Source organism: Cervus canadensis, chromosome 28, assembly GCF_019320065.1.
Source record: "Cervus canadensis isolate Bull #8, Minnesota chromosome 28, ASM1932006v1, whole genome shotgun sequence".
Classification (NCBI taxonomy): domain Eukaryota; kingdom Metazoa; phylum Chordata; class Mammalia; order Artiodactyla; family Cervidae; genus Cervus; species Cervus canadensis.
Genome location: NC_057413.1, coordinates 19,366,744 through 19,389,239, shown reverse-complemented (window position 1 = coordinate 19,389,239; position 22,496 = coordinate 19,366,744). Strand labels below are relative to the sequence as shown.

The 22,496-nt window shown below is 51.0% G+C and overlaps 2 protein-coding genes and 1 long non-coding RNA gene across 4 annotated transcripts; 1 reads left to right on the top strand and 2 right to left on the bottom strand.

The window, feature by feature from the left end:
* Positions 1–848: 848 nt before the first annotated feature.
* On the bottom strand, positions 849–3,197 carry LY6G5C (lymphocyte antigen 6 family member G5C). The gene is made up of 3 exons (XM_043449473.1): positions 3,090–3,197; positions 1,862–2,018; positions 849–1,012 (listed from the first exon to the last, which is right to left on the bottom strand). The coding sequence occupies exons 1-3, from the start codon at positions 3,195–3,197 to the stop codon at positions 849–851; spliced, it is 429 nt and encodes a 142-aa protein (XP_043305408.1).
* A 2,152-nt stretch (positions 3,198–5,349) lies between these two features.
* Positions 5,350–12,559, top strand: LOC122429804. Of its 2 annotated transcripts, none has more exons than XR_006266145.1 (3): positions 5,350–5,482; positions 9,288–9,959; positions 12,206–12,559. It is a non-coding gene; the product is annotated as an uncharacterized LOC122429804 (long non-coding RNA). The 2 variants fall into 2 exon arrangements; XR_006266144.1 differs by lacking the exon at positions 5,350–5,482 and adding an exon at positions 8,767–8,904.
* Positions 7,904–20,283, bottom strand: ABHD16A (abhydrolase domain containing 16A, phospholipase). The gene is made up of 20 exons (XM_043450455.1): positions 20,078–20,283; positions 19,040–19,096; positions 18,259–18,325; positions 17,925–18,011; positions 15,456–15,541; positions 13,749–13,822; positions 13,441–13,563; positions 11,965–12,079; positions 11,755–11,856; positions 11,390–11,453; positions 10,914–10,963; positions 10,347–10,470; positions 9,830–9,934; positions 9,531–9,594; positions 9,140–9,193; positions 8,937–8,999; positions 8,733–8,809; positions 8,550–8,648; positions 8,408–8,454; positions 7,904–8,233 (listed from the first exon to the last, which is right to left on the bottom strand). Exons 1-20 carry the CDS (start codon positions 20,207–20,209, stop codon positions 8,150–8,152), a joined length of 1,674 nt encoding a protein of 557 aa, XP_043306390.1. The 5' UTR covers positions 20,210–20,283; the 3' UTR covers positions 7,904–8,149.
* Between the last annotated feature and the right edge of the window lie 2,213 nt (positions 20,284–22,496).

Below are 22,496 nucleotides of genomic sequence, written 5' to 3'. Positions count from 1 at the left end.
GACTTCAGTATAGGTCAAAGGCCCAGGTCTGTACAGCTCTAGCAAATCAAACTGGAAGGCAGCCTTAGAGGCTGAGAAGCCCAAGGCCCAGTATTGAGGTGAGTTACCATGATCCTTGAAAAAGGAAATTAGCCTGGGATTAGAGAGGACACTAGGCCTTGCATCTCTCCACAGAACTTCCCCACCCTCTCTTCCCTGGGACTGGTTCTTTCACAGCTCCACTCCCACCAGCATACCCCCATGGACCTCCTGGCCAGTCCCCACCCAGCTCTGGGTCTGACAGCATTTCTGAGGACATCCACTACCCTTCTGGTTTTAGCCACAGGAGGGCTTCCAGTTCCTCTTAACCTGAGAGCTGAGTCAGACAGTAGGGCAAAGCAGGAGCTGAGCTCTGCAGGTCGGGGAGCCCCTTTCCTGTCCCCGTGATGGAACAGTCAGGTAGTACCACATCCCTCAACCTCCATATCCACCAGAAGACAGAGGCAAACCAGACAGTTGTACATCTATTTATTTTGGAGGAACAGCTGGGGACTTGGGGTGAGAGGACTGTTGTGGGAAAAGAAACGAAGCAGGGCAAGGAGGTATCCTTGAGGTGGGAACAGACAGGAGGAAAGATGTCGGACTGAGGATTTTGGAGAGGGAAAGTGGGAAGGGGCAGAGTGGAAATTGAGGGGTGTTGAGGGGCATCAATCAAGAGGCAGATAGGGCTGGGGTCTAGTAACTGCCGCTGAGGGTGGCAGGGAGGGCTGCTCGGGGGAGGCTGGACAGTGTCCCGACTGTCCCCAGTGGAAATCAGGAGGACGGCTGGAAATTGGCAGGATTGTACTCCTGAGGTCTCTACAGAAATTCTAAGAAATATATATCATTCTGTTCTGAGGGTTATTGCAGAAATTCTGGAAGCAGCATCGAGAGAATATCCAGAAGCCAAACACTGGAGAGGCGCGGGTGTATGAGCAGTCACTCAGCTGTTCCTTGCTGCGGCAGTCACTCACCATGGTCTCAAAACCACTGTCTGGGGACAGACAGCAGCAATCAGTGACATGGAAGTCCCAGGCTAAGCCCCGAGCCCTCCCATCCCCTCATGCCACAGGGACTGACCATCACTGACTCCATACCCCACCCTGGACCCCAGAAAGGCAGATCCCCGGAACTGGACAGGGTCAGGGAATGCCAGGGAATCACCAGCCATGAACTCTGTGGAAGATTCCCACGGAAGGTTGGTGGGAAAGAGCCATTCAAAACACAGTGTCAGGGACTTCCCTGGTGGTCCAGTGGCCAAGACTCAGATCCTAATGCAGGGGCCCCGGGTTTGATCCCTGGTCAGGGAACTAGATCCCGCATGCTGCAACCGAAAGATCCCACTAAGCAACTAAGATCACATGAAGCAACTAAGACCTGGTGCACCTTAAATAAATAAATGTTTTCTTAAAAAATTCCTCTAGGAGAGTAAAGAGGAAGACAGCAAAAGACCAAACTCTGGTGAACATGAACTGTTACGGCTCCAGAAGAAAAAGGCAAGACTCAGTGAAGGAGGCTGAGAAGGAGTAGTGGAAGATGTAGTAGAAAAATGGTGCTGGTAGGAACTACCGCTGACAGATGGGGAGAAGGCGGCTCAAGGAAAGGCCAGTGGATCTGGTGAACTCTAGGCCTGCAAGGCTGGGTGTTATAAGGAGGGTAAGCCAAGAAGGGAAGAGGAATGGAAGTAGTGATGTGGAGTAACTGTAAAGAAAAGGAGAGAGAGAGGGAGTGGTAGAACAGTATCTTAGAGTTGTGGGAACCAGTTGGGGTGCAGCTTAGAAGGCTGGTAGAGACTCAATTCGGGAATGGACTGGGCCCAAGATGAAAGGAAGAGGCAGCTTACTGTTCTTTATGAGCAGAGTCATGCAGCTGCTGCCCTTTGGGACAAGGCAGGTGTCAGATCCCAGAAGGCATCCGAGCTCCTTGGTCTCAAAGAGGCATCGATAGCAGCTTAGGTATTTGTTTAAATGTTCCGGTTTAATGATTCCTGGATCATGCAACTCAGACTGACCTGGAACACAGAGAAGCACTGACCCCAAACCCACCTAATTCCCAGACTGGTCAACCCCATTGTTCCCTCCTACCTCCCTACTCAGAAAACCATAAAATCACCAATTCTTGAAAACCACCAGGCTTAATCTAACATCAGAAGCTTTAGTTCTCATAAAAAATCTCCACTCTTTACTCTCATACCTCCTGAAATGAGGAACTCATTCATTCAAGATGCATTTGAGGGGCTAACATGCTTAGCACTCTACAAGCCTCTAAATTTAAAGATTAGGCAAAGCAGTTCATTACAACTTTGGCAGCCCTGTTAAGACAGTGTTTGCTCTGTGACTTGGTTTCACTGTTCCTCACCCAACCCCCAGACTCTCTTTTGAATATGCTCTCTTAATCTGTAATGTTCAGAGTGTGAAAACCTCAGAGCGTATCATCACAGGACAGGAAGAATCTCTCCTTTCTGTAGCCAGGAGACTTCAAACAGCCCAGGGCCACGTTCTTTGTTTGGTTGTCCTTTCACTGAACAGACTCATGAAACTGTCCACTAAAGCCCTCCCCAACTACACCATATTCATCTCCCTCCTCCTCTGGTCCCGGGCCCAGATCACATGTTACTGTGCCCCCAAAACCCACTTTCAGACCCAGCAGAGCATTTGGTATGAGGCAGATGCTGAGCAAACACTTTGGATCTGGTTTCTGTGTAGATGGTGCTTTGCAGTCAAGTGGAGTTATCAGGCTGAACTTAGCCTTGTTCTACGCTGTGTATCCTGAGGCTGTCATCTGGCACGTTCCCCCAACCCTTCCCATTCTGTATTGCCCTCAGATTCTCAGAGATTCCCCTTAGTATCTCCATTCAGGTTATTGCTGTTGAGTGAGACAGCCTTGGGGTAATCACCAGAAATCTCCCTCAGAGCGATTATTAGTCTGTTATCAGTCCCCAAGCATATCCCACCAAGCCCACCCATCCCATCTTTCCTCCTGCCTGGTTTTACCTGAATGTCCTTGGTACATGTACTCAGATACTTGGTATCAGGGTTTCTGTATCCAGCAGGTTAGAAAACCCTTCTGACCCCATTGAACCACTTACCAAACACCAAGCTCATCATGACCAGCACTATTAAGAGGACTATGTACAGGGTTTGATTCTGGCTACCTGCATGGCCTTCCATAACATACATGACTGCTCACCAGCGTCCAGTTTGGCCTTATATTGGCCTAAGAGAAGTGGGCAAAGAGGAAGGGGAGAGGCAACATCCTTTGGAGTGGAAATCAATGCTAGAATCTACAGCCAAGGGACAGAGTGTCCTCACCCACGGCCCTAACATCTTGGTTTGGAAATAAGGACCCAGCAATGGGGGAAGGAGAAGGGAACCTTCTTTCAGGTTAATTCAACAGCCATTCATTAGATCACTGCATCAGGTATTGGGGATACAATACTGCACAAAGTCCCTACCCTCACAGAGCACAATCTAGAGTGGAAGACAAGTCAACAATGATGGAGGAAAGGGAAGAGTGTTTCTGGGGGAACTTGGGCAGAGCAAACCACTGAAAAAGAGATTCAGCAACAGAGTACAAGATCAGCTTTCTGTTTGTAAAAGGTTTCTGAGGCAGGGAAACCAGTTAGGCAGCTATTCCTGAGTCCAGTCACAAGATGGCGGCCTGGTCTAGCAGAAGAGAGGGAAGCCGACAAGTGAATGAGCAGCATTTGGAAGGAAGACTGGACAGATTTGGACTTGAGGTGAGGAAGGGGGAATAGGCTTGCCAAAGGGAATGACTATGATAACATTTTTCAGGATGGGGAAGACGTGTCAGAAATCCAAAAAGTGAGGACACCTGAGTTGCGAGTGACCCTACTCAGTCCAGTAGGGGTTCCAGAAAACCAGAGCCTTTCCCTACCCCCCAGCCCACCCCACCCCCCGCTTTTCCGGTCCCGCCTCAGCTCAACCGCAGGTCAGTGGGTCTGATCTCCGGTGCCCATCGGCTCTGGCGCTGTGAGCTCGCTCTCCGCGCCTGGCTGCACCTCAGAGCTTTTGGGAAGATGCGAGGGCGGCCCCCAGCCCAAGTTCAGCTCTTGGCCAGGCGGCTGGAGAGAAACCTGAAAAGGTTGCTCGCTTCGTGGGGACCCAAGCATCCTGCCCTGGTGTGTGTGTTTGTGTGTGTGTTTGTGTGTGTGTGTGTGTGTGTGCGCTTAGTTGCTCAGGGGTGTGTGTACTTAGTCGCTCAGGGGTTAGGGGTGTGTGTGTGTGTACTTAGTCTCTCAGTCGTGTTCGACTCTTGGTGACCCCATGGACTGGAGCCCTCCAGGCTGCTCTGTCTATGGGGATTCTCCAAGCAAGAATATTGAAGTGGGTTGCCATGCCCTCCACCAGGGGATCTTCCCAACCCAGGGATCGAACCCAGGTCTCGGCACTGCAGGCGAATTCTTTACCGCCTGAGCCACCAGGGAAGCCTGCCCTGGCGGATCACCTAAAGTACTATGCAGCTTCCCCAGAAGGTAGCACTTTGGTGCCAACATCCCTCCCACACCCGGATGCTGCTCCTGGCGCCCCATACGCTTCCTCCGCCAGGGGGCCTCCTGGGCCCACCTCGCCTGCTCCGTCGTAATCTGGCCAGATCAGTCTCTGTGAGAGACAGGTTTTTAGCTTTAAGGGTCAGGAGGGCTACGGAAAGTCCTCGGCTTCCAGGAACGCTCCACCTGCACCAGCTTCCGGTCTGAAGGTCTGGAGCCAGGCCCAGCCCAAGGATTCCCTGCTGTGGTGCCAGATTATTCAAGAATCATCCGGCCTCGGGGTGCTGATGAGGAAGCTAGGACGAAAGGATGGAGACACACCAAGAAAGGTGGACGCGAAAGAAAAAATAAGAGAGAAAAACACACACCACTGCGTTCACCTGAAGAGCCTTGGCATGATAAAAATATAATTATTTTAGAGAAAAGTCAGAGTAATGGCGAACTGGGGAGGAGCACCTGGCATCGATATAAATGTTGAATGAGTGACAAAAAGAATCAGAGAGCGGGGGCTGTTTTCGAAGCAAAAAGGGCAAAGGGGAGGCAGAAGGGAATTGCACAGCACCCTTTGACTCCCTGTCTTGAATAAAAGCGCAACGAGAAGGGATTAGGGGAGCTGAGGTTGGGCTCCCTGAAGGGGTCGTCCTGAGAGGTCCAGAAGACTTGAGGTGAAGTTAAGCTACCGTGGACGCACAGGGTCTGAAAGGGGCCTTCTTCAGGGGGCGTGGCCTTAGGCGCATTGATCCCGCCCTTGCTTCGTTTTGCTTCTCCCCGTCCACGAGACTGGGCGCGGCTTCTGCGCGCGCAGAGCCTCCCCAGTTCGTTGTCACGGTGACGGGCCCTTTGGAGGCTTTCCCCGGGGAAGAGGCGGGGCATTGCGATAGTCGCCTTGGTGACCGCAGCAGCTGAAGAAATCCAAGCTGAGGGCCCCTCCCCCGGGACAAGCGGTATCTGAGGGTAAGCAACCGAATTACCAAAGCAGATCGGGCCAGAGGACAGAGTGCTGCAATTAGGGGACAATAAATCGGGGTGAACAAGGGGCGGAGCTGTAGATGATTGGGCCAGGCGAAAGCCAGGTTCTGTTAGGGGAGTGGCCGCGATACCGCGGTCTAGAAAGGAACTAGTAAGGGCATCTTTAATCCGAATAGAAATGAAAGGAAAAAATGAATGAGTGGGTTCCTGAGGGAGCTGGAAAGGCTTGCTAATTGGATGGATGGATGGAGACCTGGCTATGCCCGACACCTGGGATCCCCACTCTCTGGAGTCTTACACCTTCGGGGCCCTCATTCGTGACAGTGCAGGAAACACATGCTCCTCCCGGGGACACGGAGCAAACCATCAACCCAAGCACGCAACTGAGAGCGGGAGTCCAGCCCCTCACACTGGGAGCAGCTAGGGTGTAGTCTGGGCCAATGAGACGGTAAGATAAAGGATTCAGCCCAGGGGCCATCCCTTCTTCCCATGTTTCCTATCCGTTTGCTAGCTCTCCTTTTTCCCAGCCACCATCCCCTCTCCCAGTTTGCCCAGCAACTATGGGATCCCTGGGTATCCAGGCCTCGATTAGTGCCCGCCACAACAAGAGCCAGAGCCCCAGCAGGTCTGCATCTCAGCTGGTCTCCTGAGACTGCTAGAACCCTGATAAATAGGGTAAAGAGTGGACGGGGGAGCTGGTCCCACCCTGGGGTAGGGGGAGTGTTTCTGAAAACACAGCTGCTGTAAGCCTTGTCAGATGGGAAGTCATCTAAGAGGGTAGACTGAGACTTTTTGGGTGGCGTGGTCAGGAATTCAAATATTGAACCTCACCTCTCCCCACTCACTTCAGGTATCCAAGGGGCCCTCATGGCATACCCACTGTTATCTATAGAAAGTGCGGGAAGAAGGGAGAGGGGAAGTGGTGGTAGAGCCTGGTCAACAGTTTCCCTACTGACCATGGCCAGGAGGAAGGAGTACTTTGTCTCTAGGGTGTGAGAGGTGGGGCCCCCTATTTGCGTTTAAGGAGGTTCCCTTGGCTGAACAAAGACTTGGTTTCCAGGGGACTAATGTGACCTAATGGATCTGGAAGGCCAGGTTCAGAATCATGCAGCTGGTCCCACAGCTTCACATTCCACCCTGTTTGCTCCCTAGGACGGGACAGAGGGGAGGGGTGCCAGTATCAGCTCTCCAGTATTGACTAAAGGTGGAGCATTGTGGAGCTGCAGTCACTCTCCTCTAACCCCAAATAGCAGACATCGTGTCATCTGACAAGTCTCAGATCACTCCTTCCAGTGGAGGCTCAGTGTGTTTCCCTTGAAGGAGCCACTGAGCTGGTTGGGGCAGACAGCCTCTGCCCCTGGGATTGCAGGGGAGCTTTGTGCATTGAGGTTGGAGGAGACACTGAAGTTAGACTGTATCCTGAACCTCACCATATAGTTGCTCATCTTAAGTGTCTTGTTCAAAATGGTGGGCCCAGGGTGGTAAACCTAGGGGTATTTCATCTGGGAAACAGGTTTCCAAGGGAAGAAGGTGGCCAAGCAACAAAGTGATGGGTGGGAGAGGGATTCATTCTGTTCCACAACATCCAAGGAATGGAAATAGAATGGAAGAAATAGCAACCCACTCCAGTATTCTTGCCTGGAGAACCGCATGGACAGAGGAGTCTGGTGGGCTACAGTCCACGAGGTGGCAAAGAGTCAGACATGATTGAGCAACTAATGCTACAAGGAACCAATAGTGTTTCCTGGTTCAAACCAAGAACATTCTAACAGCTGTCCAGTAAGGCGAAGTATGGCTCTGGGAAGACCTGCGTCCTTGGCATCTTGTCCTCAGTCCCTGGCAGGGCCTGTGTTTGTTGAATTGCAAAGAGAGTGTGAGGAGAGAGACTTGACATGGTGAGGAGGCTGTGCAGGGCTTGCTGCGTACAACATGGGAAACAAGCCATTCCTCACTCCCCATGGAAAGAGCAAGAACTAAGCAAGGAAAACTGGAGGTACTGATGCTGAACCATGCAGTCTGGGCCTAGAAATCGGTAGAATTACTGCATAGGTGTAAGTCAGGTGCTAGGAAGTACTTTGTAAACAACAGAGCTCATGAACTGTGAGCATTGGAGACAACTGTGGTCTCCTGGGGTGGTTGTATGTAGGAAGCCCTAGGCAGGCACCAGGGAGGCTGCACAGTGGTGATGGGTAGGCATGCCAGGGAAAGGTGAGGGCTGGGGACCCAGTGCACAAGGACAACTCAGGTTGGGGGCTGATTGCCTGGGGCAACAGCAGAGATGGTGAGGGTTAAATTGATTGCCTGAAATGGGGTTTCTCAAAGCCCAGTCATTTGGAGCTTCAACTCTTCTCCACTCCCAACCCTGGCTTCCTGGAGAGCTGGGAAGTCACAAAATGAGCCAGCCGGTAGAAAAAATACTTTTATTAATGATTAGGAATAACTCATTCATTTAATGCAGGATGTGTGTTGGGGAAGGTTAGGTACTGCCGGATGGATGAGGGGAAACGTGCAAGAGGAACGGTGAGAATGGGGGGGTGGTCCCCCTGCTTGCCAGAAACTATAAACAGCAAAATAAACACAGAGAATCACAAACACGGTCCTTCCTCATGTCTCCGTCCATCCGTTCTTCCAGAATGAGTCCCAGTGTGGTCCCTAGAGGTGCCAGGGCATCTGGAAGTTCTGGGCTGGAAGCGGGGTGCAGTGTGTGGCTTCAAAGTTATTCAGATGCTTCTGAGCCTGAGGGGAGAAGGTGGGCCAGGTAGGGTGCAGAGCACGGACACCTTCTGAACCAACTACCCACTTTAAAGAAGCTGTTCCTTCCAATGCTTACAGGGTACCCCCCTCCCCAAGCCCCACTTGTGCCCCTGGCCATTCAGGCACCTTCTTCCTGCTTCCCACGCCTTAGCTCACCAGAAACAAAGCCAGCTGCCGTCTTCCATCTGCACTCATGTCCTCCCCTGCAGAGAGAAGGTGCTCAAACACAGGCCACCCATCTGGGTATTCACCCCCTTCCTGGGCTCTTCCCAACCCCTTCTGCCCCAGCACTCCTTACCCACGCTCCAGGGGAATTCAGGCCCATGTTCTGCCTGGTAGGAGCGGAGGACGGACAGGCACCAGTCCTCCTCCACCTCCCACCGGCTGTAAATCGAGGCTGGTCATGGGGAGAGATGAGTGCCCATCAGCATCCTGGTCTTGCCAGGCCCCCAACCAAAGCCCTCAGCAGATCCCCTTTCACCTTCCTCCAGCTGTGAGGAGGCCTCCAGCCACTGCTTCACCACTCGAAGACCCTCCTCTGCCATCACCCGGGGATACCTATGGAGGAGCACCGGGACAGGCGGTCAGGACCCAGTCCTCTTCACTCATCCCCGAACCTCCCCCTCTCCCTGCACTGATGGCAGTACAAACATGTATGTGTGCGCACACACACCCTGGTTCTCACCGATGCTGCAGGAGTTTCAGCAGGAGGTCATTGCCTCGGTTAGACATGATCTCCTCAGGAATCCTGGGGGGAGAAGAATGGACACTGGAGGTTGGGGAGGAAGGGTCTGGATACCTGGGTTTCTGGTGGGCACTGTTTGGAGTGGGGGGCAACTTCCTAGCTGTCTCTGGGATCTGGGAGGGCAGAAGTTCCCAGGCACTCACGTGGTGATGATCTCATCTCTGGTTCTGCGGATCAGCAGCACAGGGCCCTGGTACCTTCAGAGGACAGCACAGTGGGGAGGGAGACCTCAGAGCGGGGACAGGTGACAACTGACTGCCTCACCCCAGCACTGGCTGTATTTTTTTTCAGGCTTTGCTGGGAGATCCCTGCTGTGCCAGGCATGAACCAACTAGCTGCCAGATCATGAGAAGGTCCAGGGTCCCAGGGAAGCCAGGAGGGGTTGGGGTGGTGGGAGGGCCCCTCAGAGGACATGGGGCAGTGGCTTATGCTTGTACTTTGGTACTAATTTCAGCATTTGAACACCCAGCAGCATCTCTACAGGGGATGAGGTGGGGGAAGGGTATCAGAGGCTAGACACTGGCCGGCCCTCACCTGCACAGCTGCTCTGCATTGTTTAGATTGAGATGCTGCCTCACAGTCCTGGTCACCAGGCCCCCTAATGTGAGATAAATGTGAAAGGACAGCAGAGACAAAGCCCCCTGCCCAACACAAAGGTCCCCATTGTCCACGGAGATAGAAAATGGAGTTTCCCAGACAGGGGAGTCCCCCTACTTCTCAACAATGCAGTGGCCTACTCCCCACCCACACAGAGGGGAACCATCTCCAGTGAGAACGTCTTCCAGGTCCAGCCCACCTCTTCCCTCAAAGGCAGGCCTGGGAGCTGCACTCACTCCAGCTGTCTGGCATGACTTTCAAGGCCAAGGGCACCAGGTCATCAAAGGAGGCATCCAGGATCACGGCACTAATGTCCGGGTAGGACATGGCTGCCCACGTAGCTGGTACCAGGAAAGGAAAGAAAAGGTGAGGACCAAGGGGCTCCTGCCCACCCCCACCCTCATCCCCCTGACCCTACAGGCCCACCCCATCCTCCCTACTAAGTTAGCCCCAGGTCTCGCCTTAATCCCTTGCTTCACTAGGCCAGGGCACTGTCCAAAGAGAACAACGAAGTGCCCTGAAGACAATACCAGAGGCAACATTTACTCCTTGATCTCCCCACCCCAGGACCTAGGTTCTACTTTTAATCATCGGGCACAAGGTGGGGAGGAAATGTGAAGTGTACTCAAATATGATAGCTTCTTCCAGACCCAGTCAGAGAGCCCACCTATTCTCTCCTCCACCCCACTCCTGGGGGGACACAGAGATGGCCTGAGTGCGCCTACAGTAGCAGGGTAAGAAGGATGTGGGTACCAGTGAAGCCGCCGATGGACCAGGCATAGAGGATGATATCCTGTGGCTGAAAGCCCAGGCGGTGGATGGCAAACTGGACCACCACATCCATGGCGTTGGCCTCATTCTGTGGGAACGGCACCCCCTGCAGGAAGAAGGGCAGAGGGTCAGCACAAAAGACCACCTGCCCACCACCCCCACCCTCCCAGCATGGACACTTCCTGCAGCTACACTGCAATAGACAGTGAAGATGGAACTGCAGCTCTGAACAGACAATTCAGAGAGCTATCATCTTACTTAATGGAATAGACTCCAGTCAGTGGCATTAAAAGTAAATAAATAATAGGGCCATGAGAGGGGCTGTTCACTCTAGAAACCAGTCATTTATAACAAGATCCACTATCTCCCCTCCTGCTAAACCCCCAATGTAACAGAAGGAGGCTTGCAGCTCCCCGCCCTTGGCACCCAGGTCACAGGTGAGTGGGAGGTCCTATAGAAATATAGACCCCTTTCCCTGACTCCAGTGACTGACCACAGGGAGACAGACTATAATTCAGGAAAAAGAAGAGATTTCAGAGAAGGTCTCACCGTGCTTCCAGCAAAGCCTGGATGATTCCAGCCCAGGACTGAATATCCAGCTGTAACACAGAGGGAGGAAGGGCTGGGACCTCATGGCCTATGACCTCTGGCCACTCTCTGCTCCTAGCTCTGAGGGAAGGAGCAGGAGGACACTGGAACTCTTAACACCCAATTCAGAGGCAAATAACTCCAAGCCTTCCCAGAATGGGAAGATGACAAAAAGGTTCTGACGCAGCAGAAAGGAGAGAGATGTGACTATTGAGGCGTGGGAACAGAACCAAGAACGTAATAGGGTAAGGGACACAGCCCAAGGGGAGGGATGTAAGGTTAGCAAAGCAAATGGGTAGTAGGCTTTTCCCGAAAAGCAAGGGTCTCAAACCTCACTCAGAGAAGGTGGTTAGGCCCTGGGAGGTCCTATCCATGTGGGGAGGTGGGGACATTCCATCCCAAGGGGCGGAGGTAAGATGGCTGAGCCATGGGCCTACCTTCCAGAGGTGTGGAGACGCAGCCCACCTCATAGAAGCCTGCGTTCCCCTCGCAGCAGATCACCTAGAAAGGGAGCAGGAAGAAGCCCAGTTGGGGTTGAAAATCCCCCTACTGGCAGGGAGGGCAGCATGTGGGGGCTCTGCACGTGGTAAGCGCTAAGAGGCAACTATTACGATGATGTCTTTTTGGTCCCTGCATGTCAACTCCTTCATCCATTTCCCTCTTACAGGGATTTCCTACACCAAGAAGTTGGTAGGGAGGAGGTGGGAGCTGGGATTGTCCCCACTGGGCTTCCTCAGGGCTGCGGCAGACCCCACCACTTCCACTGCCCTCCCCACGCGCTGCCTTTGGGCTCCCCGCTCACCAGCTTCTGTCCCTGGGGCTCAGCTGTCCCTCGTCGGTCCACAAACATGGTGTCAATTTCATTGCCATCGCAGGCCAGCAGCTTTGCCCGGCGCCCATGACACTGAGTGGAGGAGATGCATTGGCCAAGTTGGAAGGGCGGGAGGCCCCATTCATGGGTGGGGGAAGAAGGGCTGTTGAGGGTGGGTGGTCCTGGGTAAGGGGGCCTTACCTCTTCCACCAATCGGGCCTGGCCCTGCAGCAGCACAGGCATGAGGGCCTTCTGGAGCAGGTACACAGAGCCTGGATAGAGCATCCGGCGCCCCAGGGTATGTGCTACCAGGTAGCTGTGGGGAACACGGGGTCGATGAACCTCAAACACAGAGGAGTCCAGGGACCATCCTGGCCCGAGCGCCCACAGACTGTGGTCTGCCTCACCTCTGACCCTCACAGTTTCGTTTTTCCTTTTCTAGGACTTAATGAACCAATATATGTACCAATTTTTCAATGTCTTTTGTTTGGTTTTTGGCTGTGCCATGTGGCTTGTGGGATCTTCCTTCCCCGACCAGAGACTGAACCCATGTCCTCAGCAGAGAAAGTGTGGCGTCCTAACCACTGGACTGGCAGAGAACTCTCTTCTCTAACTATTTTTACTGCAACCTTTTTTTTTTTTTTACTGCAACCTTTTAAAGATACTTTATATCGTGGTCTAGGACACACATATGTACATATTCATCTTGAAAGTTTTATGAGATAATACTTTGTATATACGACAAGTAAAAGCAAAGTAATTAACAATTATGATTCTGTTAATGTATTTATTAAAAGTCCCCAAATAAATAATACTGTTTATTATGATATGCCCGGTTATCTGCCATGTAGTAGGTGCTGAGAGCCTAGCACAGGGTACTCTGAGCTTAATAAATATTTCTTGAACAAATGCACTAATTTAGACACATCAGATGTGGCAGGTGCCACATCCTTAAAAAGATAGTTAACCATGTCCAGTCAATCCCAAAGGAGGATCTGTCCCCAGAAAACACTACAAACCTGTCCAGCATCCCCCCCTCAACATCTCAAACTTGGCTCATCCCTCTGATCAATCAGCACGGGTCCAAAACCCATCACCAAGTCCACCCCCTTCCTTGGTATCTTCCAACCTGCCTCCGAGCCCCCAGCAACAGAAAACTCCCACAGTGGCCCGGCCACTGGAAGATCCGAGTGGTCACTGTGGTTACTTGGGCTTTACCTCGTACTCTCGGGTATCCAGGCAAGGAGGAAGCCCTTCAGAGTGTGTTAAATCTCACCAACTCTATGAGGCAGGCTGTTCACAGATGCAGAGGCTGGAACTGCCTCACAGTGGGAAAACCAAGCAGCAGCAGGGCCAGGCTAGGGCCACAGCTGCCAAAAGACTCTGCAGCTGCCAAGGCCGTGCATCCCCTTCCCACCCACAACCTCATCCTTCCCCCTCAGTCTCGCTGAAAGAGCTGTTGTGTCAGACACAACTGTGTTAACATCCCAGCTCTTCAGGCACCACCTAGGAGGCTGTGGAGCTCTCTGAACCTCTTGCTTTTCACACACACACAATGCGATAGCCATGGCACCAGGCCTAATAAATGACAGTCATCCTCCAGTGGAGCACCCTATCCTGGAGCCCGCACCCCATGTTCCCTCCACCTCAGCTCGCCTCTCCTCCCTGCCTTCCTACCTGGTGATCTGACAAGGCAGCTTCTTGACTTGGTTGAGGAAGGTGTCGGCCGTCCCCCGGTGCAGGGGCTCTGGGCGGAGCAGGGCCACACCCTGGCGGGAAGGGCCCCCCCGGGACTCCTTCCTGAGGAATGGAAAGATGCAGGGGAGCATGGGGTGAGGAGGAGCAAGCTGGACGTCTGAGGTCCGTAGGATGGTGGGGTCTAGGAATGAGAAGACGGTGCTGGAAGGCAGGCACTGGACCCCAGGAGGGGCTGGAGGTGGGGGACGGCTCAGAGCAGGGAGGCAGCGAAAGAACTGGGGCCTCACCGGCTGCTGGGTTCTTCCCAGTGGAAGTCAACTGGCCAGCTCCTGAAGTCGAAGTTGTAGTTGGCGAGCTGTCTCTGTGGTGGGCAGAGAGATATGGGGGATGATTAGGGGAGTTGGAGCGGGGAGGCCCACCTACCCACCCTGGACACTCCCACCACCCAGAGGACTGGCCCCCAAACATCATGGGGGGACACACAGAGGTTAGCACCCTCTGGTTCGCAGATGGAAAGTTCTGCCAGGACCAGCAAAATCAGGAAAGAGAGGATGCCCTGTTAAGGTATCAAGACTGGCCTGTCTGCCCTCCTCCAGAAGAGGAACCGAAGACTCTTCCCTTTTCTAAAATCTAAGGCTGACTCACCCCCAGCAGGGGTGGCTGGAGGGGCTGGTGCTTCTGAGGGAGAAGGCAGGGAGCCTGTTGGCTGGTCATTGCTCCCTTCCCCACCTGGGTCCTTCACACAATGCTGACTTGAAGGATCAAAACCTCTGTCCCAAGACTGGGTGAGAGGGAAGGAGGGAAGTCGTACACACAGGAGCCCCTGTGCAACCGGGCCACCATCTGAACTAAGCTCTCTCTGACTGTTCTATCCTTCTGGCCACCTCCCTTCCCTCAGCTCCTGCTGCCACGGGTCACCCAGACCCCCTCTGCCTCCATTCACTCCACCGATCAGTCCATGTGCTTTTTGAGGGCAGCGGGAGCTGTGCTGTATTCCTTCCACTCTGCTGTATTCCCTCCCCCGCCCCCAGAGCTCCCAGAACTCTATTTTGAGAATAGTTTTTTTATTTTCTGTCACAGACTGTTTTTTTTTTTTTCTTTTGACATTTTCAAAAATAACTGGACTGAGAGAGAGCAATAGAAACATTCTACAAAAATGTAAACGGTGAAACAAAACAAAACGCAGGGAAGCAAATTTCAGGCGAGCTCTATTCAGGCCTGGACCCAAACACAGGCTGAGTCACTTCCTTGCTTGGTGACTCTGCCTGGGTCTTGTAACCTCTCTTTGCCTCTATTCCCTCAGACATATAAAGAAGGGTAATAATGCCACCTCACACTGTGGTTGTGAGTATTAGAAAGGGTGTATGCAAAATGCGTGGTGGAGCATCCTTACAAAGCTCCATAAGTGGTGGTGTGGAGCAACCAGTAATCTGACAATGGTGGTCAGAGCTGTTTGATCCCAGGGACCCCTTTGTAACAGGAAAGAGCTTTATAGGGCCCTGAAGTCCCTTCTCAAAGATAATCACATGCCAGCACTGGCTGGGCTGGCACAACTCCAAGGACTCTCTGCCCTAGCCTTTCTCCCTCCCGGCACCATGGTGTGCTCTTGAGCACCCTAAGGATGGTGCTGTCTGTCTGTCTGTCTGTCTTGTCCCATCCCTGAACAAAACTAGTACAGTGTTCAGCACACACAAAAAATAAACAAACATTTGGGAGAACGAGCTGTTGTGATAGCGAGAAAACCCCCTTCTAGGAAATGCTGTGGAATGTTTCCACGTCTAGACAATTCTGCAGACAGACAGTAGAGGATTGCTCTGGTGGAATATTCCATCAGAAGTGGGAAGGGAAATTTCCTCAGGCAGACAGTTTACTTGTGGAGGGGAGAAGGGGGTCCAGCCATGTGCAAGCAAATGCCCAGTGTGGCGGGTGGGGAAACACATCTGCCTGCTTGGGCAAAGCTGGCTGGTGACTGGGGAAACAGCTGAGCCTCTCACCTTGTTTTCTGCGGAGTGGTTCCTATGTGTTGCCTCTAAAATGGTGATGAACTGCCGGTACTGGGGGTTGGTCCAGCGGCCAATGCCTGGTGGAGAGAGGATAGGAAACCATATTAGGAAAACTGGGAAGCAGGATGGGAAGGTTTCAGGAAGAGACTCAGAGATGGGCAAAGAGAAGTGAGAGCAGAAGAACAGAGGGCCCTGGATCTGGGGAAACAGGTGACCTGAGCCGACTCCCTTCCACCATATTCCAGCCACGGGCATTCTTCCCCTCCATAACTTCTCTAGTTGGTTTCTTCCTAGACTATGGACCTTCCACCCTTCAGGAAGTTCATTCTTCCCAGTCTTAAAACACCTGTCACTTGCCCTCAGACTTTACCCTTGCTAACCCTGGGTTTTTCTCCTTGTCCCTCTACCCTTCTCCAATGCTACCTTTCTGTCTTCTCCTGCAAATTCTAACTCTGTGCATCTGGCTTCACAGCTCTTATCCCATAATTACTTCATCACTACATCCGAGTCCCCTTCCTCTCTGTCTTCATTCTCTTTTAACTGTGCCTCTCAGCACTCTTCCTATCTGTCCAGATTCCTTTCTCCTGTTTCCTGGGTCCATCTTTGCCTCCTTTCAATTCCTGGGCTCCTCCTCTCCTGCCTCCCTTTCCCTTCCCTCCCTGAATCGAAGGCTATTCTCAACACTGAGCTCTTTTTTCTCTTTGCTCAGCCCCTCATTGATCGTATCTGCTTTCCCTTCACTGCTGGGAAGTCTCAACTGACTTCTCTGCCTCTCCTGACCTGACAGGTGTCAGACATGGGACAGACAGGGGAGAGACAGCAGGAAAGCAGACACACAGGTCCTGGTGCTCAGAGAGGTGGCATTTTGGTTGGGAGTGGGGTGGGGCTGGAGAGAGACAATAAATGAGTAAACAAGAAAAATTAAGAGAGGGATAAAGGCTATAAAGAAAATAAAAGCAGAAGGAACTAGAATGCTGTGTATCATCAAGGGGAGCGCCCCCAAACAATACTGAGAATGAAAAGAGCTAAAGAATGATTTGGATGGAATGATGTCATTTGTGCTAAAAATGTAAACTGCACCCCTCCAAATGCTATATACTGTTTATACTTGTCATTTTGCACAGATTCTGAGAGGCAGATTATTTTTTTCACATTTGAAAACTCTGCAACTGATATGCATTTACAATTCAGAGCAGTTTAGATGTGATGGAATGAGGTCGGTATTTTGTAAAAGTATAAAAATATAAACCAGGAAAAAGAAAAACCCACACCAGATGACCATGGTTACTTCTGGGGCTGGGGAAGATTCCAACAAGAACGCCAACTCTGTAACGCTTTAGCACTGGGTTGGCCAAAAAATTCGTTCAGGCTTTTTCCACTCTTACAGAAAAACCTGAATGAACTTTTTGGTCAATCCTGTATTTTACGGACAAAAGGTATTTGAAGCAATAAGTGCAAAAAACAAGCATTTTAGTTCTGATATTTTGTTTTCTGGACTTCTCTGTACCTAATTTCTCCCGACCAATGGAAAAAAAAAATTGAAAATTAAGGCAAAACTGAGGAGTGGGAGCAACTTTTAGATAGGCAGGGTGGGCCTCTCTGGGGAGGGAGCTCAGCCCTGTGGAAATCAGGAGGTGAAACGGGTAGAAGGTCCTCACCCCAGACTGGACCCAAAGGCAGCCGCCCAGCTCCTGACCCCACCCCTCCCTTCTTAGGTATCCCCCTCACCCAGTTTTCATCTTGTGTACCTGCCAGAGGGCAATGGTTTGGCTTATCTCTTTTCATTTTTTAAATTGTGAGATAACAACATATTTACATAAAGCATACATTCAGTTTAAAGTACAAACATTCCTGGGCTTATCACTGGGGGTCAAGAAAGAGAACAAAGCCATCTCCCACCAGGGGTCCTCCCCAGCCTGTTCTCTCCCCTTCCCAGGCAATCACTCTCCCGACTTTTGGCTTTTAAGACAATCATGCCTGTGTTTCTCTTTAGTGTTGTGGCGCTTATTTCTGTATCCATTGGAACTTTATGTAAATGGAAACATAGTGCATAAATTATTTGGTGGTCACCAGTTACAGCTGTGAGATTCATCTGTGTAGCTGAGTGTAACCAGTTTGTTCAGTGCCTTGCTCTCTCGTGTTCTGTGGTGGGACTCGACCCTCTAATGTATTTAACCATCCTGCTATGTGGGGTCATGGAGTCCAGTTTAGGATTATTACAAACATACATGGATATGTATGGAACTGTTGGAGGGTATATGCAGCTTTTCTAGATAATAGCAAACCTTTTTGCTAAGTATTTGTTCATACTTGTGCCTCAAGCCCTTTAAGGAAAAGATCATGTCTTGACCACTGACTACTCCCCCTCAGGGCCTAGCACCAAACAGTATTTGCAGATGGTATTTAATGAATATTTACCCAATGATGGACAGATCCAAACCGGGTTCCCTCTCCACCTACCTCGGAGACAGGCCACGCCCGCCAGCAGTAGAAGCAGTGTCCCAGCATAGTGAGAAAATGGCACCACTTTGGACAAACTCAAGTAACCTGGGAGGGGAGAAGGATCATGTGAAAAGCCTTTCCCACTGCCCCCCAGCCCTTCTTCCAAATTCAGTCCCAACTTCCCCACCACACCCTCTCTGGGGGACAGCAGGCCCTCAGAGGGAGAAGATGCCTGATGGAAGAGGGAAGCCAAGCCATCCTCATCACAGGTCCCCTTTCCTCATTGGGGAATCGACTCAGCTGCCAACAATCTGCCCATTTCCTGTCCCACCACCTTTGAAATCACACTGACCTTTCCTGTACAAGTAGAAGAAGGCGAAGGGAGAGGAGTAGTAAGAGATGGACCAGAAGACTGAAGCCTGCAGCAGAGAGACAGGGACAAGCCATCAGTACACACACACACAGGTCTGCCATTACCAGGCCTAGGCTCTGAGCAAAGTGAATAACCTGAGGGATATCACATCAAGTACCTATTCTGTGCATGACACCATGCACACAGTAGGTGCTCAATTATTTGCTGAAAGGTAGTGTGTCAAGAGTGTTAACAGAGGCTGGAAAACTAGGCATGGCTTCTATTTTCTTCCTCTCATCATCTCTGGACATAATTTCATCACATGTAAAAACCAGTCTCTTTCCACTCAAGGTAATCAAGCCTTTTCAATCAGCCCTGCTCAAGACAGTCACTGGCCCAGTCCCTAAGAGATGCACAAATGTCACCAAAGGAACCTTGCCAGAGAGAACAGCTGTCTCTGCAGCCAAAGAGGTTAGTTGCCAGGGAGGACAGGTCACTGGGGACTGCAGGACTCAGCACCTGCAGATGGTCGCGAAAGTAAACACGGTTTCCCCACGGTTCAGGCTGCCCCAGAGAAAGCCGTACATAGGCCAAAGGGAGTACCAAGTATGCACGCTGGAGAGCTGTCTGTGTGTATGCATGTTGGAGATGCCTGCTGCAGAGCCCAGAGCATCCCCCACCCCCAGGGGCACTGCCTTCTCCCAGGATGGGAAGGAGAAGGTTCAAGAGGGCAACTGGGTCTGAAAAGATGTGGTAGTCCCAGATGCCAGGGCAGACATACCAGTGCCAGGATGCTGTCGGCATGTTTCTCGAGGGCACGGGGCTGATAGTACGTATCCTGCCAAAACAGATGGCCGAATTAAGGACCCTGCTCCTTGACAAGGCCTCCACCATCCCTTTTGGAAGGCCTGATGCGTGTTCTGCAACACTCCAGTCCTAGCCCCCAAAGTCATCTCTCCTGGGATGTCTCTGCTTCCCCTCTTCCCGACCCTGACTCATAACCTGATCTCTCACTCCAGATCCTGAGAACAAACACAGGGGGCTGGACTTGGAAGCAAAAGTGAAAGCAGCTCTGGCCGACTTTTGCTCCTTTTCCGCAACCCAGTTTCAAATGGGTTGTGGGCGGATGGGGATCGGGGTTAGGGAAGAAACGGCACCATGACAACTTTAGGACGGAAAGAAAACCATTGGAAGAGCAGATTCATTAAGGAAGAGAATGTGGCTGGGGGTGGGCAGTTGTAGAGTGCAATGAACATAATTTCAGAGTACCGATAAAAAGGAAGAGTGCATTTAGGGGCACTGCCTACCACCTCACCGGCTTTCTTGAACACAGTGATCCTGAGGTCTCTAAGGCAGACTAGGGGTGGGGTGGGGGAGACCGGATATATGATATGTTGCAGAAGTCATTTTGAAATTCAAGGCCAGGGGAGATAAACGGAACCGGGTGAGGCACGGGATACGAGGAAATTGAGAGTTTGATAGCAAAATCATCCAGCTCCGGAATCCGAGCGGGGTCTCTTCCAGGACTTAAGAGTCAATTGGGAACGGCATGAACCACGACGAGCAGGGTGAGGGGTCGCGAAAGGAAAAAGCTAGGAGTGGCAGTCGGAATGAGAAAGCACTGGCAAACAGCAGTAAAGCAGGCGGTCAGTCCACAGGCGTGACTTTAACCCAGGAAGCACAAAGAGCACAGACTTTGCGGACAACTGGCTTGACAAGCAGGCTCCCCCGATTTCCAATAATGGGTGCTTCTGGGGAGCAAAGGCCGCAAAGGGGTTTGGGCCGTACTATGTGTTTAACCAGGGGAGAATCGACTCACCCAGGAGCTGGAGTGGGGGTTAGTGACTGAAGTTGGAGTCCCAGGGACGCTGGACGGGGCCCTTTCAGAGTCCCTTTCCCGGTAGATTTTGTAGAGCCGGGGGCCTAGGACGCAGCTTAGCAGCTTCGCCATGGCCCCGGCCCGGGCCGCTGCTCTTCCAGCAGCAGGTCCCCCTGTTGGCCCCGCCCTCCCAGGGCCGCTAAGGTGTTGCGTGCCCTTGACGTCAGCACGTACCGGCTCCGCCTCGCGCCGAGTTGAGACAGTTTCAGCGCTTCTTGAGCAGGGTTTCCTGTACTTGGAGCTACGGGTGCGGCAGTGGTCAGAAATTAGTTGGAGGCGTTTGAATCGTGGAGAGTTAGAAGTGTCATGACACATGGTTAAGTCACTTTTTTCTGCCCCTTAATATTGGCAGACTCTCGAGCGACAGTGGGAACAAGGGGTAAGATTAGCATTTGAAAAGAGCAACAAAAAAGATATCTAGGAATACATCTAAGAAAAGAAATGCAAGATTTTAGGAACAAATTACAAAAATTACTGAAAGAGGTAAACGAAAGCTTGAATAAATAGAGAGCTACGCCATGGTTATGAATAGGAAGATTTAGTATCGTTAAGATGTGTGAAACACTGGTTGAAAACAAAAGGATGAATTATCGCACTTAAACGAGAACAATTCTCAGAATCATAATTACATACAACGTGACACCATAGTATAAAACTAAAAAATACATAAAATTCAATGATCAATTATGTGAAAGATAAAGAGCAAATGTATAACACTGTTACACAGCACAGAGGATCGTTGGCTGAAAGGGTAATATTCTGTTTCTCAAAAGGTATACTGTTTTTTTTTCTTTGTACTGTACACCTACATAATATATAAACCCTTTAGCTTTTCATTGTAGTAAACACATATACAGAAAGGTGCACTAATTAAATATATCTGTGAGTCTGATTCATAGATAAATTCATTTGTGTCGTGTAAGTGATGTCATACGATACTTGTCTTTCTGACTTACTTCATTTGGGCTTCCCAGGTGGCGCTAGTGGTAAAGAACCTGCCTGCCAATGCAGAAGACTTAAGCAACTTGGATGGGAAAGATCCCCTCAAGGAGGGCGTGGCAACCCACTCCAGTATTTTTGCCTGGAGAATCCTATGGACAGAGGAGCCTAGTGGACGACAGTCCATAGAGTCACGAAGAGTTGGACACGGCTGAAGTGACTTAGCATGATGCATGCTTATTTCACTTAGTGTGATAATCTCTAGATCCTTCCTTGGGTAACCACTATTTTAATTTAACTTCAGAGGTTTCTTTTGCCTGTTTTTGAACTTTATATAGGTGCTCCCCAGGGGCCTCAGTGGTAAAGAATCCCCTGTCAGTGAAGGAGATGGAGGGGTTTTTTTGTTTTTGTTTTTGTTTTTGGAAATGCAGGTTTGATCCCTGGGTCAGGTCATGTCGGACTCTTTTCGACCCCATAGACTGTAGCCCGCCAGGCTTCTCCATCCATGGGATTTTCCAAGCAAGAATACTGGAGTGGATTGCCGTTTCCTTCTCCAGGGGACCTTCCCCACCCAGGGATTGAACCTGGGTCTCCTGCATTGCAGGCAGACTCTTTACCATCTGAGCCACCAGGGAAGCCCTGGGTCAGGAAGATCCCCTGGAGAAGGAAATGGCAACCCACTCCAGTAATCTTGCTTGGGAAATCCCATGGACAGAGGAGCCTGGTGGGCTACAGTCCATGGGGTCGCAGAAGAGTCAAATATCACTTAGTGACTAAGCAACAACAGCCAACTTAATATACATGGAATCATATAGTACGTGCCCTTTGTTTCGGACTTTACTCTCATGTTTGTGAGATTCAGCCTTGTTGCATATTATTGTGACTTGTTAATTCTTGTTGCTATCGTTATGTGAATATACCACAGTTTATTTAGCCATTGTACAGTTGTATGTTAGATGTAGTATTTGGTGTGTATGAAATAGTTCATCAAAAACAATTTCAAAAATAGCCTTTAAAAATAAATAACACATTAAGACACTATGAGAGCAATATGAAGAGCTACCTTAAGAGAATCCTCTCTGGGGCAAAGGGATAAATCAGTGATTTCTCTAGGCCCCTGCTATTCTTCTCCTTGAGTAATGACTTAATATACTCATCAGGGGCTCAGAAGCAGTCTGGAATGCGCCAGGCAGCCACAAAGGAAGTCATTCTCAGTCATTTAGGGAGTTCTGACTGAGTATGCTGACTTGCGCTGGATTCCCTGGAAACCAACATGAAGACTCAGCTTCTTCCCTCGTGGCTAGTCTCTTGAATTGGAGGAGAGAACCCGGAATGTACTTTCAGGCTGATGGGAGGTGGACAGCCATGACCTCTTCTGCACAGGCTTCTTCTTTCTCTTCTTTTTTTTTTTAATTTTTTA

Bases quoted from the DNA above. Each gene is read 5' to 3' on its own strand.
- ABHD16A (XM_043450455.1), bottom strand. From the start codon at position 20,209: ATGGCGAAGCTGCTAAGCTGCGTCCTAGGCCCCCGGCTCTACAAAATC. The intron at 18,326-19,039 runs GTATGTCTGCCC...TCTCTGCTGCAG, and splicing joins CCGACAGCATCCTGGCACTG to GCTTCAGTCTTCTGGTCCAT. The intron at 13,564-13,748 runs GTGAGGCCCCAG...TCCATTCCTCAG, and splicing joins TGGGAAGAACCCAGCAGCCG to GAAGGAGTCCCGGGGGGGCC.
- LY6G5C (XM_043449473.1), bottom strand. From the start codon at position 3,197: ATGTATGTTATGGAAGGCCATGCAGGTAGCCAGAATCAAACCCTGTAC. The intron at 2,019-3,089 runs GTCAGAAGGGTT...GGTCAGTCTGAG, and splicing joins TTGGTAAGTGGTTCAATGGG to TTGCATGATCCAGGAATCAT. The intron at 1,013-1,861 runs GTAAGCTGCCTC...GTCTGTCCCCAG, and splicing joins GACTCTGCTCATAAAGAACA to ACAGTGGTTTTGAGACCATG.